Raw genomic sequence first — 18397 nt, forward strand, 5'->3', positions numbered from 1 at the left:
GGGGAGGAGGAGATGTTACTGTTGAGGGAGGGTGAGAGAGGGATGGTTACTGTTGAGGGAGGGGGAGAGAGGGGACGCTTACTGTTGAGGGAGAGAGGGGACGCTTACTGTTGAGGGAGAGAGGGGACGGTTACTTGTTGACACACCTATCTCCTTTCCATCCTCCTTACTGGACTAAACAGGAGCGTTCTCCTCCGAATAACTTAGTTATTCTATGGTATCCAGCTCTATGGTCATCCAGCCAGCTTCTCTTATTCAGCGTCATCCAGCTCTATGTTGTCTATCCAGCTTGCATCAGCTTGGTCTATCCAGCTCCTATGGTCATTTCTCCAGCTCTATGGTCATCCAGCTCTATGGTCATCCAGCTCTATGGTCCCAGCTCTATGGTTATCCAGGTCTATGGTCTGCCAGCTCTATGGTCATGCCAGCTCTATGGTCATCCAGCTTAATGGTCATCCAAGCTCTATGGTACAGTCTATGGTCATCCAGCTTATCGGTTATCCAGGTCCTATGGTCATCCAGCTTTCTATGGTTATCCAGCTCATATGGTTAGTCTATGTATTTAGCTAGCTGGATTTATCCCTCCAAACTTGACTCCCGTCTCTGTCTTCTATTGATGTTGTTGTGGTTAGCGGTGGTTCAACAATCTGTCCATGCAGGTGTGTGTCTGCTGCTGCCCTTTGCGTTAGTTAAACTCCCATCCATCAATAAGGAGACCTGAGAAATCCCAGTGGTTGACTTAGAGAGTTTATCATTCATTCACGAGCCTTGACTTCTCTTGACCGGTTATGTAACCTTTGCCCCCGCCATCTTTGTCTTTCTCTCTCCCTCCAACTGCTCTGATGCCACTGCTCTCCAGCTGATCCTGTGCTGCTACCAACCGTGTCAAAATCAATCAAATTAGATGTTTCACATGCGCCGGATAGAACAGGTGTAGACTTACAGTGAAATGCTTACTTACAAGCCCTAACCAACAATGCAGTTAAGTAAAAAATAGATAGATAGGTAAAAAATAAAAATGTATTTAAGAGCAGCAGTAAAATAACAGTAGAGAGGCTATATACATGGGGTACCGGTACAGAGTCAATGTGCGGGGGTATAGGTTAGTCGAGGTAATTGAGGCATATTGTCATTAGGTAGAGTTAAAGTGACTATGCATAGATAATAAACAGAGAGTAGCAGCAGTGTAAAAGAGGGGGGGGGGGGGGGGGGGCAATGCAAATAGTCTGGGTAGCCATTTGATTAGCTGTTCAGGAGTCTTATGGCTTGGGGGTAGAAGCTGTTCAGAAGCCTCTTGGACCTAGACTTGTGTGTGGTTGTTTGAGTATGAGGTTGGATATTGTGATAGCAAATCATTCAGTTTCCGTAAAAAAAATTGACAATAAAGTATCTATTTGATTCTTCCTCCTACTGTCCTTCTTTAAATGTCTCTCTCTCTTTCCCTCCTTTCGGTCTCTCTCCAGACTCATACTCAGCGGCGGGCAGCGAGGGTAGCATCTCCACCTCCGTGGCGTCCCTGCCCCCGACCCTGACGGCGTCCATTAGCTCCGCCCCCAACTCCCCGGGCTCGCGGCGTTCCGTCAGCACCCTGAAGAGGTGGCTGACCAATCCCGTCCGCAAGCTGAGCGCCGGGGCCGTCAACATCTCCACCAGCGTCAAGGGGGAGCGGCAGGACAGGAAGTTGGATGGGGGAAGCAAGCCCCCTCCTCCTATTCCACCCCCACGCCACAGTCATGACCTGGGCCTGGGCCTGGGCCTGGGCCTGGGCCTGGGAGGGCTGGGGCTGGCCAGCCCCCTGGGATCAGAGGACCACCTCACCACTGTACTACCCATCACACACAAAGAGATGGTGAGTGGAGAGGCATTGCTAAGCACCAGTATTCAGGATACAATGTACACTAGGGTACATAGACCTACATACATACCGGTGGAGGCTGCTGAGGGGAGGGCGGCTCATAATAATGTCTGGAACGGAGGAAATGGAATGGCATCAAGCCATGTGTTCGATGTATTTGACACCATTCCACCAATTCCGCTCCAGCCGTTACTACGAGCCTGTCCTCCCCAATTAAGGTGCCACCAACCTCCTGTGACATACAGGTATGTACATATGTCACAGTGAGGAGTAGCTGCTGTACACTGGGACAATGGCAAGTGACAGATTTGAAATGTGCCTCCTCTAGAGTAAACTCATCCGTATACTCTGTATAATTGCCYCAGGGTTCTATATACAATAGCTAAATATACATATATCATATCACAAGATAGCATAGGCTTATGAACAGGCTCAAGAGCAAATAGACGAATGATTGTTTAGTACAGCTGCCTGTCAAACACAGATCTACAACTCTTCCCGTGTAAATATATAGCGATGCCAGCTTCCCCATAGATAAACAGTATGTTTTATCTCTACTTAGCTTCCCTGACCACAGCCTATTGACAGTACAATGCCTCGCCTGTGAATACTATGAATGACTGCGGCGTTGTAAACACACGGTGGACAGTGGGATAGCCATGGCAGGGGTGATGCTGCTCGTTACGCAACAACAGCACCCTGCCCTTTCACCTCTGGGGACGTCTCTGACCCAGTCACAGCGTAACACTGACTCACGTCGATGTGTTGAGTGATTTTGCTGTGTTATGTTGAGTAACGATGTTCCTTCTGTCTAGCTGGGTGTGTATGTGTGTGCTCATGCAGTGTGTGTGTGTGTGTGTGTGTGTGTTGTAGGAGTGCAGGTATAATTTGGCCAGTCCTGAGGATCTCTCCCCGGCAACCCTAAACTCTCCCAGCTACCTGTCTGACTCACTACAAGGCTGTACTTCACTGGCCTACACACATGTGAGTCAACACGCGTGCGTGCGCGCACACACACACACACACACACACACACACACACACACGCACACACACACTGAGTTCACACCTACAGCCCCGTGTAGCAAAAGTGGTTTGGGGAATCATGTTTGCTTGTTGACAATCTTTGCCTGAGACCTGACAACTTGTCTTAGCCCACCCGAGCAGATGCCTAGGTCTAGGAGTGTTACGGGTGCACGGTAATTAAAGTTCCACATCTTTTAATAAAGCCAAACAAAACAATAAACAAACAACGAAACGTGACATCAGTGGTGCTACATGCACATACACAAAACAATATCCCACAAATGCAGATGGGGAAAAAGCCTACCTAAATATGATCCCCAATTATAGGCAACGATTACCAGCTGCCTCTAATTGGGAACCAAACAAACCACCAACCTAGAAATCTAAAAACTAGATAACCCCCCAGTCACGCTCTGACCTAAACACCATAGAGAACCGAGGGCTCTCTATGGTCAGGGCGTGACAAGGAGGCTAAACAAGGTAGATACGGTCATGCATCAACAAGGTCAGAGAGCACATACTCAGTCAACTTATCCAACCTAAGAAAACACAATAAATCGTACTGAACTAATGAAGAAATGAATTGGTCATCCATTGATGGTATTGGCTGTTGCTGCTCAATGTGTAGGGTTAGGGGAGATAGTCATGATTTTCTCTGAGGAAAAACCAGACAGGGAGGTGATAGCCCCCGAGACAGACCTGGATATGAAAAGAAGCCCCCCCTCACCCCCTCCCCCTCCCCCCCCCCCACCCCTAGGGCCTCTCAGAGTTAGTCAGGAGGAGGCCGTCCAGTGGCTGCGTCCCAAACGGGCCCATAGGTTTCTGGCCAAAAGTAGTGCACTAATATGTAGGGAATAGGGTGCCATTTGGGACGCACCCCCTTGTTAGGGTTCTGTGTGATGGACGCTTCACATTCAGCTGCAAAGAACATGCCTCCAGATAAAGAGGAAACGGCACGGAGGAGAAAGATGCCGTGTTCCTGGGAACGACAGAGTCTAGACGATGGCGGTGCTCTTTCATTTACACATCAAACACTGAGAATGATGTGTGAACGGCAACAGCAAATGGGATAGATGGTATTTGTAACAGAGAAGGTTGTAAGGGGGCCTAGATAAAGATCATGGATACTGTGTCAGGTAGACAGACGTAAGAGAGACATGACTAACTGGAATCTTACCGGTTTTGACAAAGCTTTTATAACTCAGTGAACAAGGGAGCTACAGTGGCAAGAAAAAGTATGTGAACCCTTTGGAATTACCTGGATTTCTGCATAAATTGTTCATAAAATGTTATCTGACCTTCATCTAAGTCACAACAATAGACAAACACAGCGTGCATAAACTAATAACAAACACATGATTGTATTTGTCTTGTCTATATTTAATACATCATTTAAACATMCACAGTGTAGGTTGGAAAAAATATCTGAAGCCCTAGGCTAATGACTTCTCCAAAAGCTAATTGGAGTCAGGTGTCAACTAACCTGAAGTCCAATCAATGAGATGAGATTSGAGATGTTYGTTAGAGTTGCCCTGCCCTATATAAAACACTCACAAAATGTGAGTTTGCTATTCACAAGAACCATTGCCTGATGTGAACTATGCCTCGAACAAAAGAGATCTCAAAAGACCTAAGATTAAGAATTGTTGCATAAAGCTGGAAAGGGTTACAAAAGCATCTCTAAAAGTCAGTCCACGGTAAGACAAATTGTCTATAAATGGAGAAAGTTCAGCACTGTTGCTACTCTCCCTAAGAGTGGCCGTCCTGCAAAGATGACTGAAGGAGCAGAATGCTCAATGAGGTTAAGAAGAATCCTAGTGTCAGCTAAAGACTTACAGAAATCTCTGGAAGATGCTAACATCTCTGTTGACGAGTCTACGATACGTTAAACACTAAACAAGAATGGTGATCATGGGAGGACGCCACGGAAGAAGCCAATGCTGTCCAAAAAAAACATTGCTGCACGTCTGAAGTTTGCAGAAGAGCACCTGGATGTTCCACAGCGCTTCTGGCAAAATATTCTGTGGACAGATTAAACTAAAGTTGAGTTGCTTGGAAGGAACACACAATAATATGTGTGGAGAAAAAAAGACAGCACAGCAACATCAAAACCTCATCCCAACTGTAAAGTATGGTGAAGGGAGCAACTGTCACGCCCTGACCATGGAGAGCCATTGTTTCTCTATGGTATAGTAGGTCAGGGCGTGACTGGAGTGTTCTAGTTTTCTATTTCTATGTGGGGTTCTAGGTTTATTTTCTATGTTGGTGATTTGTATGATTCCCAATTAGAGGCAGCTGGTAATCGTTGTCTCTAATTGGGGATCATATTTAAGTAGTGTTTGTTCCCACCTGTGCTTTGTGGGATATTGAATTTTGGTATTTTGAGTTAGTGTATGTAGCACCTCTGTAGTCACGGTTCGTTGTTTGTTTCTTGTTTTGTTGTTTTTGCTAAGTTTCACTATTAATAAATTATGTGGAACTCAACATCCGCTGCGCCTTGGTCCGTCTCTACAAACAACCGTGACAGCATCATGGTTTGGGCCTGCTTTGCTGCCTCAGGGCCTGGACAGCTTGCTATCATCGATGGAAAAATGAATTCCCAAGTTTATCAATACTTTTTGCAGGAGAATGTAAGGCTCCTGAGTGGCGCAGCAGCCTAAGGCACTGCATCTCAGTGCTAGAGGCATCACTGCAGTCCCTGGTTTGAATCCAGGCTGTATCACATCCGGCCGTGATTGGATGTCCCATAGGGTGGCGCATAATTGGCCCAGCTTTGTCTGGGTTTGGCCGGGGTAGGCCGTCATGCAACAGGACGATGACCCAAAACACAGAAGTAAATCAACAACAGAATGGCTTCTACAGAAGAAAATATGCCCAGTTCTGACCTCAACCCAATTGAGATGCTGTGGAATGACCTCAAGAGAGCGGTTCACACCAGACATCACAAGAATATTGCTGACCGTTGTGCAGGTCTGATCTACAACTACAGAAAACGTTTGGTTGAGGTTGTTGCTTCTAAAGGAGGGTCAACCTGTTATTAAATCCAAGGGTTCACATACATTTTCCAACCTGCACTGTGAATGTTTACACAGTATGTTCAATAAAGACATGAAAACATAATTGTTTGTGTGTTATTAGTGTAAGCAGACTGCGTTTGCCTACTGTTGTGACTAAGATGAAGATCAGATCAAATGTTATGACCAATTTAAGCAGAAATTCAGGTTATTCCAAAGGGTTCACATACTTTTTCTTGCCACTGTATATCTGAACTTGTCCAATAAGAACACAGATTTTCGTATTCCGTTGCAAAACGTTTTGTGACAGTGTGCCCTACTAAACATAACGCAGGTGCACCAGACCACCCCATCAGTCTGCTAAGTGTGTTATTCCCCTCCAGTTCTGGCTGTGGGAATAAGAACTCAGTCATAACAGTCAGTGGCTCTGGTGTCAGGATTACACACAGACAGAGACAGGGAAGAGAAGGGAATGAGATCACTGGTTCCGTCTGTCCTGTTAGGGACAAGGTGGAGAGGATGGCAAAGGGAGAAAGAGAGACATGAGAGTGAGCGAAAGAGAGGGGAGAGAGCGAGACAGAAGGGACAGGGAGAGAAGGAACAGGAGAGAGTGTGAGAGAGAATAAGACAAATAGAGAGAAAGAAAGAGGGGGATTAAAGTATGTAGGTCAGTCATCTCAGGGTCACGGCTTCTGTCATTCTGCGCTCTCTCTCTCTGTTTTTGTCTTCTGACCACCCACAGGAGATAAAAGATTAGACTTTCATTCTGCCAATTTCTTATTCTCATTCACTCTTAAACACATTCTAGTAACTTCCCTTTCTCTTTAGCTCACATACAGTACATTCTGCTTAGTGCTTACCCTATTTCCCGCTCTCCCTCTTCATTCAGGATACTGCTAATCTGACCTAACATTCCCACAGAGGCCCAGTTTGATCAATTGTTTATTATTTGTTGGTCAACGGAAAATTTCTTGACTGACTTCAGTCAAACAGTCAAACAATGTAGGACTGTTACCCAAGGAACTGTAGTAAAATGACTAAAATGTACCAAGTTATAGCTCCGCTTGCTCTAATCATCAAATGGTCTTTCCTTCCTCTCTTTGGGAGAGATCAACTTTTGTCTGGACTGTACTGTCTGGATGCACTTTGAGAGACTTAGAGTTTCTCCTTCAAGTAAGAAAGGAAGAAATAAAAAGAGTTTGGATAGTTCTTAGAATAGAATTTTAGCACCGTGCACGCCCACAGGCACACACGCCGGCACGCACGCACCGCACGCTAACGCACACACACTACCTCCACCTCACTAAGGCATTGTTTTCCTGTAGGAACAACATCCGCAGTCATATCAGCTTCCGTTAAACGTTTGAAAGCAAAAATAGAAGAGTAAAAATAGAGGATGCGAGAAAGAGAGAGTGTTCTTCCTGTGGGCTTCCAACAGAGCAGAGGACATCTGGTAAGGATCAGGATCGGGCAGTCAGGGAGAGACCTGTCAGCCAGGGTAGAGCTAGGGCTAGAGGATTCCTAACAGAGCAGGAAAGCTAGAACACACACACGGGCGGCCAGACCGACACACAAACCCACTGTGTACACTACATCTTTAGTAAAAGGTTACATTTCCAGAAGTTGATGGGAAATAAAAGGCCACAGGTGAATATATACTGTAGCTATGCCGAGGAGTCTGGCCGGGAGTAAACATTTGAACAAATAGCGGCTGAACAGGTTGAACCAGGCCGGAGGGCAGGGGCGGTGGTGAACTAGAGAAAGTAGCTTCCATCCATCAGGGAGACCGGCAGAGGAGTCACAGTGGTTAGTTTTTGTATTTGTATTCGTATTTATTAAGGATCCCCATTACTCTTCCCAGTGTCCAGCAACATTAAGGCAGTTATATACAATTTAAAATATTACATGACATTACATTTCATAACACTTTTCACAACACATTAACTGTGTGCCCTCAGGCCACTACTCTACTACCACAAACTACATGACCAAAAGTATGTGGACACCTGCTCATCGAACGTCTCATTCCAAAATCATGGCCATTAAAACATTTAGGTGGTCCCCCCTTTGCTGCTATAACAGCTTCCACTAGAAGGCTTTCCACTAGATGTTGGAACATTGCTGTGGGGACTGGCTCGCTGTCAGCATTCTAATTCATCCCAAAGGTGTTCGATGGGGTTGACGTCAGGGCTCTGTGCAGGCGAGTCAAGTTCTTCAAAACTGATCTCAACAAACCATTTCTGTATGGACCTGGCTTTGTGCACCGGGGCATTGTCATGCTGAAACAGGAAAGGGCCTTCCCCAAACTGTTGCCACAAAGTTGGAAGCACAGAATCGTCTAGAATTTCATTGTTTGCTGTAGCGTTAAGATTTCCCTTCACTGGAACTAAGGGGCCTAGACCAAACCATGAAAAACAGCCCCAAACCATTATTCCGCCTCCACCAAACTTTACAGTTGGCACTATGCATTCAGGCAGGTAGCGTTCTCCTGGCATCCTCCAAACACAGATTTGTCCGTCGGACTGCCAGATGATGAAGCGTGATTCATCATTCCAGAGAACATGTTTCCACTGCTCCAGAGTCCAATGCTTTACACCACTCCAGCTGACACTTGGCATGGTGCATGGGGATCTTAGGCTTGTGTTCGGCTCCCGACAAACAGTTCTTGTGCTGGCATTGCTTCCAGAGACAGTTTCGGCGGTAGTGAGTATTGCAACCGAGGACAGACGATTTTTAAGCGCTACGGCTACGCTCAGGCCTTTATGGCAGAGGGGCCTGACAGAAGCCACTCCTCAGTAAAAGGCACATGACAGCCCGCTTGGAGTTTGCCAAACGGTACRGAAAGACTCTCAGACCATGAGAAACAAGATTCTCTGGTCTGATGAAACCAAGATTGAACTCTTTGCCCTGAATGCCAAGCATCAAGTCTTGAGGAAACCTGGCACCATCCTTACGGTGAAGCATGCTGGTGGCAGCATTATGCTGTGGGGATGTTTTTCAGCGGCAGGGACTGGGAGAGTAGTCAGGATCGAGGCAAAGATGAACGGAGCAAAGTACAGAGAGATCCTTGATGAAAACCTGTTCCAGAGCATTCAGGATCTCAAACTGTGCCAAAGGTTCATCTTCCAACAGGACAACGACCCTAAGCACACAGCCAAGACAATGCAGGAGTGGCTTCGGGACAAGTCTCTGAATGTCCTTGAGTGGCCCAGCCAGAGCCCGATCTAACATCTCTGGAGAGACCTGAAAATAGCTGTGCAGCAACGCTCCCCATCCAACCTGACAGAGCTTGAGAGGATCTGCAGAGAAGAATGAGAGAAACTCCCCAAATACAGGTGTGCCAAGCGTGTAGCGTCATATCTGAGAAGACTCGATGCTGTAATCGCTGCCAAAGGTGTTTCAACAAAGTACTGAGTAAAGGGTCTGAATACTTATAGAAATGTGATYTTTTTTTATTATAAATTAGCAAAAATGTCTAAAAACCTGTTTTTGCTTTGTCATTATGGGGCTCGGTGTGTAGAGTGATAAAGGAAAAAATAACAATTTAATCCATTTTAGAATACGGCTGTAACGTAACAAAATGTGGAAAAAGTCAAGGGGTCTCAATACTTTCCGAAGGCACTGTATAATGTATCTACAATACAACATCCATGTGTACATGTGTGTAGAGTGCGTTTAGGATGCAGGTGTTTGATTAGTTGTGTACTGTGGGTCTAAGTCAAGGGAAGATGTGCACGGCCGGAACATGGAGGCCTAGAAGTGAGGACAGACGGAGGGTTTACTCAGTCACGAGTGAATGAATAAGACAGAATGAAAGCTGATGAAGCTGAACGACGTTGCTCAACGAAGAAGGGAGACTTTCACGAGAAAAGGAGTGGTTCGCTGACCATTTAAACAGGGGAGTCCGTGTGTGTAAGTCTTCAGAAGGTTGACAAACACACATTCAGTTCTATTGTAAGCGGAAGACCGTGGCCAATGAACAAGAGATGCTTATTTCTCACACAAGCATGACCGTGTATTTTACTGCTCACACAAGCATTTCTGTAGTGTAGAGACAATGCTTCAATGTTCAGGGATCTCCGTGGGAATGTATCTATGTTCCAGGAAAGTAGCCTGTGAAAAGGCACTCATGCGTACCTCATCAACTCAATTGATTAGATCGCTGCGACATGTTTGTTTACTATGTCCCACTCTTCCTGAATTGATTGGGTGTGGATGTTGAAGTGTATGATGACACAGCGTTCAGTACTGTCTGGTCTAATTCACGCACTTCGAGAGAAGATCCCTGGTTATCCCTACTTCATCTGATCTGGCGGACTCAGTAAACACAAATGCTTTGTTTGTAAATAATATCTGAGTGCTGGAGTMTGCCCCTAGATATCRGTGAATTTAAAAAACAAGAAAATCGTGCCGTCTGGATTGCTTAATAAAAGGAATTTGAAATGATTTACTCTTTTACTTGACATTTTAGAAATTACATTTACTTTTGATACTTAAATATATTTAAAACCACATACTTTTACACTTTTACCCAAGTCGGATTTTACTGGGTGACTAACACTTRTACTTGAGTCATTTTCTATTAAGGTATCTTTACTTTTACTCAAGTATGACAATTGGGTACTTTTTCCACCACTATCTCTGTGTTATCACTCTTTCTTTCACCCCTCCATCCCATTCCTTTTTCCCAAAGGGATTTTACCCAAACAATGTCAGCATACAACAAGTTGTTGCATACCCTTTAATCATAACTCATTGGAAAGCTTAGATTCACAGCAATCCATCAGACACATTTTCAGGAATGGTCAGGTTAACAGAACTTTGAGCTTTGACCTCTAGGGTACATATCAGAATTACTTGTATAAAAASGAACATCTGATACATTTTGAAATCTAGGGACATTGACCTGACTTTTTTTATTTTATTTGAGACATTGTCACCCCAAGTGATCAAATCGAAATCAAATCAAATCAAACTGTATTGGTCACATACACATGGTTAGCAGATGTTATTGCGAGTGTGGTGAAATGCTTGTGCTTCTAGATCCAACAGTGCAGCATTATCTAAAAGGTAATATCTAACAATTCCACAACAAAACCTAATACACACAATCTAGTAAAGTAATGGGATGAGAATATATAAATATAAAATATATGGATGAGCAGTGACAGACAATGCAATAGATAGTATAGAATAGATAGTGTAGGATATAGTATACAGTATATACATATGAGATAAGTAATGCGAGACATGTAAACATCCTTAATTAAAGTGGCATTATTAAAGTGACTAGTGTTCCATTTAATAAAGTGGCCAATGATATCAAGTCTGCAGGTAGGCAGCCGCCTCTCTGTGCTAGTGATGGCTGTTTAACAATCTGATGGCCTTGAGATAGAAGCTGTTTTTAAATCTCTCTGTCCCAGCTTTGATGCACCTGTATTGACCTCGCCTTCTGGGTGGAAGTGGGTGAACAGGCAGTGGCTCGGGTGGTTGTTGTCCTTGATGATCTTTTCTGCCTTCCTGTGACATCGGGTGTTGTAGGTGTCCTGGAGGGCAGYTAGTTTGCCCACGGTGATGCGTTGTGCAGACCGCACTACCCTCTGGAAAGCCCTGCGGTTGTGGGCTGTACAGTTGCCGTACCAGGCGGGGATACAGCCCGACAGGATGCTCTCGATTGTGCACCTGTAAAAATTWGTGAGTTTTTTTTTTCAGGTGACAAGCCAAATTTGTTCAGCCTCCTGAGGTTGAAGAGGCGCTGTTGCGCCTTCTTCACCATACTGTCTGTGTGCGTGGACCATTTCAGTTTGTCGGTGATATGTACACAGAGGAACTTAAAACTTTCCACCTTCTCCACTGCTGTCCCGTCAATGTGGATAGCGGGGTGCTCCCTTTGCTGTTTCCTGAAGTTCACGATCATCTCTTTTGTTTTGCTGACATTGAGTGAGAGGTTATTTTCCTGACACCACACTCCGAGGGCCCTCACCTCCTCCCTGTAGGCTGTCTCGTCGTTGTTGGTAATCAAGCCTACTACTGTTGTGTCGTCTGCAAACTTGATGATTGAGTTGGAGGCGTGTATGGTCACGCAGTCGTGGGTGAACAGGGAGTACAGGAGAGGGCTGGGAACGCACCCTTGTGGGCCCCAGTGTTGAGGATCAGCGGGGTGGAGATGTTGTTTCCTACCTTCACCACCTGGGGACGTCCCYTCAGAAAGTCRAGGATCSAGTTGCACAGTGCGGGGTTGAGACCCAGGGACTCAAGCTTAATGATGAGCTTCYAGGGTACTATGGTGTTGAATGCTGAGCTYTAGTCAATGAACAGCATTCTTACATAGGTATTCCTCTCGTCCAGATGGGATAGGGCAGTGTGCAGTATGATGGTGATTGCATCATCTGTGGACCTATTGGGGCGGTAAGCAAATTGAAGTGGGTCTAGGGTGACAGGTAGGGTGGAGGTGATATGATCCTTGACTAGTCTCTCAAAGCACTTCATGATGACGGAAGTGAGTGCTACGGGGCGATAGTCATTTAGCTCAGTTACCTTAGCTTTCTTGGGAACAGGAATAATGGTGGCCATCTTGAAGCATGTGGGGACAGCAGACCGGGATAGGGATTGATTCAATATGTCCAGTTGGTCTGTGCATGCTCTGAGGACGCGGCTAGGGATTGTCTGGAAGCAAGATGTCAATGTCTGCGATGGGGCTGGTTTTCTTTTTGTAATCCATGATTGTCTGTAGACCCTGCCACATGCGTCTCGTGTTTGAGCCGTTGAATTGCGACTCTCTCATTTTTTCTCTCTACTGACACTTTGCTTGTTTGATTACCTTACGGAGGGAATAACTACACTGTTTGTATTCGGCCATATTCCCAGTTGCCTTGCCATGATTAAATGCAGTGGTACYTGCTTTCAGTTTTGCGGTAATACTGCCATCAATCCACAGTTTCTGGTTAGGGAAGGTTTTAATAGTCACAGTGGGTACAACATCTCCTATACACTTCCTTATAAACTCGCTCACCGAGACAGCGTATACGTCAATGTTGTTCTCTGAGGCTACCCGGAACATATCCCAGTCCACGTGATCGAAGCAATCTTAAAGCGTGGGATCCACTTGGTCAGACCAGCGTTGGATAYACCTAAGTACGGGCGCTTCCTGTTTTAGTTTCTGCCTATAGGAGGGGAACAACAAGATGGAGTCATGGTCAGATTTGCCATTAGGAGGGCGTGGGAGGGCCTTGTATGCATCGCGGAAGTTAGAGAAACAATGTTACTCGCTCGTGTACTGCAATTGATATGCTGATAGAATTTAGGTAGCCCTGTTCTCAAATTAGCTTTGTTAAAATCCCCAGCCACAATAAATGTAGCCTCAGGATATATGGTTTCCAGTTTGCATAAAGTCCAGTGAAGTTCCTTGATGGCCGTCTTGGTATCACTTGCGGGGGGATATACACGGCTGTGACAATAAATGAGGAGAGTTCTCTTGGGAGATAATACAGTCGGCATTTGATTGTGAGGAATTTCTAATCAGGTTAACAAAAGGACTTGAGTTCCTGTATGTTGTTACAATTACACCATGAGTCGTTAATCATGAAACATACACCCCCGCACTTCTTTGTACCGGAGAGATGTTAATTCCTGTCGGAACGATGCACTGAAAATCCCGTTGGCTGTACTGACTCCGACAGCATGTCCCAAGCTAGCCATGTTTCTGTGAAACATAGAATGTTACAATCTCGGATATCTCTTTGGAAAGCAACTCTTACCCTGATTTCGTCGACTTTGTTAACTAGGGACTGGACATTAGCGAGTAATATACTCGGAAGCGGTGGGTGGTGTGAGGGCATCCGAAGCCTCACTGGGAGACCGCTCCGGCACCCTCTCCTCCGGCGGCGTTGTTTTGGGCCGGCCTCTGGAATCAGTTCAAATGCCATGTGCAGACAAAGGATCCGCTTTGGGAAAGTCATATTCCTGGTCGTAAGGCTGGTTGTGCTGGTAAGTTGAAGTCTCTCTGATATCCAAAAGTTCTTTGCGGCTGTATGTAATAACACTTAAGGTTTTCTGGGCTAACAATGTAAGAACTAATACATAAAAAAACGAAATACTGCACAGTTTCCTAAGGACTAGAAGCGAAGCTGCCATCTCTATTGGCGCCATGTTACTGATCTTGACGGCCCYAATTTGGGAGTCTGGCTCATGGACTACAATTGGCGAATGTAAGAACTACAATTGAAGACAAAAATGCAGTCAAAGAAGAGAATAATTATTCTGACAACAATTTTAGGGGGGGATATAGAGACATACTAAGGTAAAAAGAAACGCGAGCAAGTGTTTAAATGATCATTCAAATGAGAGCAGGATTTGAATAACTTGATAAAATGATGGAAGTGAACGCTGGAATTGAACAAATCATTCTGGAAATAGCAACCATTGGTATAGTAGTTAGAGGCTACAGAAGAGGATTTTGATTCCCATGTACAATAGGACTTCACTGTCAGTTTTGTGTTCCTACTATGTTTGGTTGAAGTTTGGCTGAACAGTTTAAATCAATCAGAATGGAGAAAGCCCATTAAAACCACTGACAATTCATTTGTTGCCACGCTAGTGTCACACACAACCCATAAAGCATATTTAGAACTTTAATATTCAGAATGATAAAAAACGTAAACATTTTGAAAATACAGTGATATGATATCTTGGCTCTATCACCCAGCCCTAATTGGGTGCTATGCTAACACCACAGAGATCCAATGAAATTATATGTAATTCTATGCCTAAGACATTCTGTACACCACACTCCTTTACAGACCCAATAATTGTCTCCACCGACCCTGTTCTCTTTCTTTCTCTCCCTCTGTCTTTCTCTTTCATGGTGACTTTACCACACCATACACTATTATTGGTGACAATCAGATCCCCTTATCATTCTGTCACTGTCCCTAGTGTCTGGCTGCTCTCCCTCCCTGGTCACCTTAGCAACCTGCATCATTATCCTCTCTCCCTCACTCTCTTACCTTGCCTCTCCCTCTCTCTCTCTCTCTCTCTCGCTCTCTCTCTCTCCCTCTGCCTCTTTGCATCCCTCCCTCTCTCTCCCGCTCTCACTTTGCCTCTCTCTCTCGTCACTGTCAATTTCCCCTCCCTCTCTCCCTCACTTTGCCTTTCTCTCTCTTTGCCTCACTTTCTCCCCCCCCCCTTACATTGCCTCTCTATCCCTCAGTTTGATCTTTCCCTTGCCCTTTTTCTCTCCCGCTATATTAAAAATGCCAACGGACCACAGATTATATCATAACCATATGCCCTGTCCCCTCTGTTTCACCAGGATACTCAGCCAACCAATGTCTATCCAGATGACAACGGCTCAGTGTTGATGGACGACACCTCCAGCCAATCATCAGCCGCAGCTGACAATGAGGAGAGGAGGAGTGCCTTAGAGAAGAGCATGCAAGTGGTTCACCTTTAATTACACAACACAACACTGCCCTCACTACCCTTCGCTCTAAAACTGATCCAAAGTTTGATGTACAACACAGCATTGCCATAAGTATCAACACACTGCCAGCAGTTACCTGAGAGTGTCACTGTGTCAAGACTGTTTGCAAATACTTTGTTTTGATGGGGATGACAGGGGGCACCAAAAGTCTGCAATATTTGTCATCCTCTGTCTCTCTGTCCAGGTACGTACTGAAGGAACTCATAGAGACAGAGAAACTGTATGTGGAAGACCTGAGGTACATAGTAGAGGTGAGAGTACAGTATTATAAGCGTATTCAGTGACAGTCATAAAAAACAGTGGCTTATGAAGTTTGAAATCCCACCCACCCAGGTATTATATTACCTGGCCTTGAAAACATTGTCATCACAATCCCTTCGGTTTCCTTCAACACAGCTTGGTCTGGCTCCAAAAACGGATATTTCTGTTATTGGGTTGATTTGATGAACGTTCATACAGTACCAGTCAAACGTTTGGACACACCTACTCATTCAAGGGTTTTTCTTTATTTGTACTATTTTCTACATTGTATAATAATAGTGAAGACATCAAAACTATGAAATAACACATATGGAATCATGTAGTAACCCAATTTTCTTTTAAACAAATCAAAATATATTTCAGATTTTAGATTCTTCAAATTAGCCTTTGCCTTGATGAAAGCTATCCAACAGTCTTGAAGGAGTTCCCACATTATGCTGAGAACTTGTTGGCTGCTTTTCCTTCACTCTGCCGTCCAACTCATCCCAACACATCTCAGTTGGGTGAGGTCGGATGATTGTGGAGGCCAGGCCATCTGATGCAGCACTCCATCACTCTCCTTCTTGGTCAAATAGCCCTTACACAGCCTGGAGGTGTTGTTGGGTCATTGTCCCGTTGAAAAAACAATGATAGTGAGACTAAGTGCAAACCAGAATGATTGGCGTATCGCTGGCAGAATTCTGTGGTTGGCTATGCAGGTTAAGTGTGCCTTAGATTCTAAATAAATCACTGACAGTGTCACCAGCAAAGCCCCCCCCCCCCCCCCCCCCACACCATCACACCTCCTCCTCCATGCTTCAAGGTGGAACTACACATGCAGAGATCGTCCGTTCACCTACTCGGCGTCTCACAAAAGACCAAAATCTAAAATTTGGACTCACCGGACCAAAGGACTGGCCCAAGCAAGTTTTTGTGCTCTTCTTCTATTTGGTGTCCTTTAGTAGTGTTTTTTTTGGAGCAATTCAATCATGAAGGCCTGATTCGCGCAGTCTCCTACTGAACAGTTGATGTTGAGATGCATCTGTTACTTGAACTCTGTTACTGTTACTTGAACTGTTCCTCGCTGCAGCAGAGGATAACTCTGGGTCTTCCTTTCCTGTGGGCGGTCCTCATCTAGAGCAGTTTCATCATAGATGGTTTTGCGCACTGCACAATGAAGAAACTTTTGAAAGTTCTTGAAATGTTCCGTATTGACTGACCTTCATGTCTTTAAAGTAATGATGGACTGTCGTTTCTCTTTGCTTTTTGAGCTGTTCTTGCCATAATATGGACTTGGTCTTTTACCAAAATAGGGCTATCTTCTGTATACCACCCCTTCCATTGCTCACAACACAACTGATTGTCTCAAACGCATTAAGGAAAGAAATTCCACAAATTACCTTTAACAAGGCACACTTGTTAATTGAAATGCATTCCAGCTGGTTTGAGAGGAATGCCAAGAGTGTGCAAAGCTGTCGTTAAGGCAAAGGGTGTTACTTTGAAGCATCTAAAATCATTTGATTTGTTTAACACTGTTGATTACTACATGATTCGCATATGTGTTATTTCATAGGTTTTGATGTGCCTCTACTACTATTCTACAATGTATGAAATATAAAATTAAAGAAAAACCCTGGAATGAGTAGTGTGTCCAATATGGAATGTGACTGTATTACGGGGTAATACGTAGGCTTAGCTCAAATGGGTAACACCTGTCTTGTTAGTGCGAGGGAAAATCCAGGGTTTGAATCCCGGTTCAGTCCTCACATACAGATTCTGATCTGAGGTTGTTGTGTTGGGGTGTGTGGTGTGGTGCTGGTGTGTGTTGTGTGTGGTGTGGTCGTTGTGTGTGTGTTGTGTGGTGTGTGTGTGTGTGTGGTTGTGTTGTGTGTGTGTGTGTGTTCTCGTCACTAGGGCCACTAGGGCCATGCCACATAATGAACGCAAGGCATACCTGAGGACATAGTGAAAGGGAGAACAAGATCTATATTGGGAAAACATTCACCAAATGTCGGTACTGGCATAAAGAGTGAGTTGTCGAAAGATGTACCTGTGCATAGTTGTGATTGTGTGTGAATAGTGGTGTGTAACCTAGTCTTCCTCTGTCTAGCTACTCTCCGGGGGGAACTGGAGAATGGATTAAGCAGAAACCAAGAGAGACTGGCCCGAAACTTTCAATAAAGCATGTGAGAGTCTACTTACACCATCACTCAGAAGATCAGTAGGACACAATGCAGCGGGCGGTACTGTTTCCTGTGTCCTGTTTGGTGTGATAGTGTGTGAGTAAATAGCATGTGAGGATTACACCAGAAGAGCTCCTTGTTATACCCGCCAAACGTGGCCTGCCCCTGTCTAGAGATTTCTGTCAGCTGCTAGCGAATTCGCCCCTACATTCTGTCTAATAGATAGGTCCAGAGAGCGCGGCGCTGCGCCACACACACACACACGCACACACACACAGACACGACACGACACACACACACACACACAGCACACACACACACACAACATACACCACACACACAGCACACAACACACACACACACGACGACACACACACACACACACACACACACCACACACACACACACACAAACCACACGACACACACACGACAAGCACACACGACACACGACCACACACACACACAGCCACACAGCACACAGCGACACACAGCACACGAGCACACGACACACACACACACACACACACACACACACGACACACACACAGCACACAGCACACCAAGCGTGGTCTTCCCCCTCGCCTCTTCCTTGTTAT

The 18397-nt window shown here is 45.1% G+C and overlaps 1 protein-coding gene across 1 annotated transcript in view; it reads left to right on the forward strand.

Annotated features, from left to right (window-relative positions):
* LOC139029060 (rho guanine nucleotide exchange factor 25-like) overlaps window positions 1-17645 on the forward strand; it is a 110126-nt gene extending 92481 nt beyond the window's left edge. Inside the window, exons 4-8 of the mRNA XM_070448065.1 lie at window positions 1464-1849; window positions 2729-2839; window positions 15206-15327; window positions 15561-15627; window positions 17540-17645. Of these exons, the coding sequence (XP_070304166.1) occupies window positions 1464-1849; window positions 2729-2839; window positions 15206-15327; window positions 15561-15627; window positions 17540-17554 (701 nt within the window). The 3' untranslated portion in view covers window positions 17555-17645. The remainder of the gene's footprint in view (window positions 1-1463; window positions 1850-2728; window positions 2840-15205; window positions 15328-15560; window positions 15628-17539) is intronic.
* Window positions 17646-18397: the final 752 nt, after the last annotated feature.

Source organism: Salvelinus sp. IW2-2015, linkage group LG17 (assembly GCF_002910315.2).
Source record: "Salvelinus sp. IW2-2015 linkage group LG17, ASM291031v2, whole genome shotgun sequence".
Classification (NCBI taxonomy): Eukaryota; Metazoa; Chordata; class Actinopteri; order Salmoniformes; family Salmonidae; genus Salvelinus; species Salvelinus sp. IW2-2015.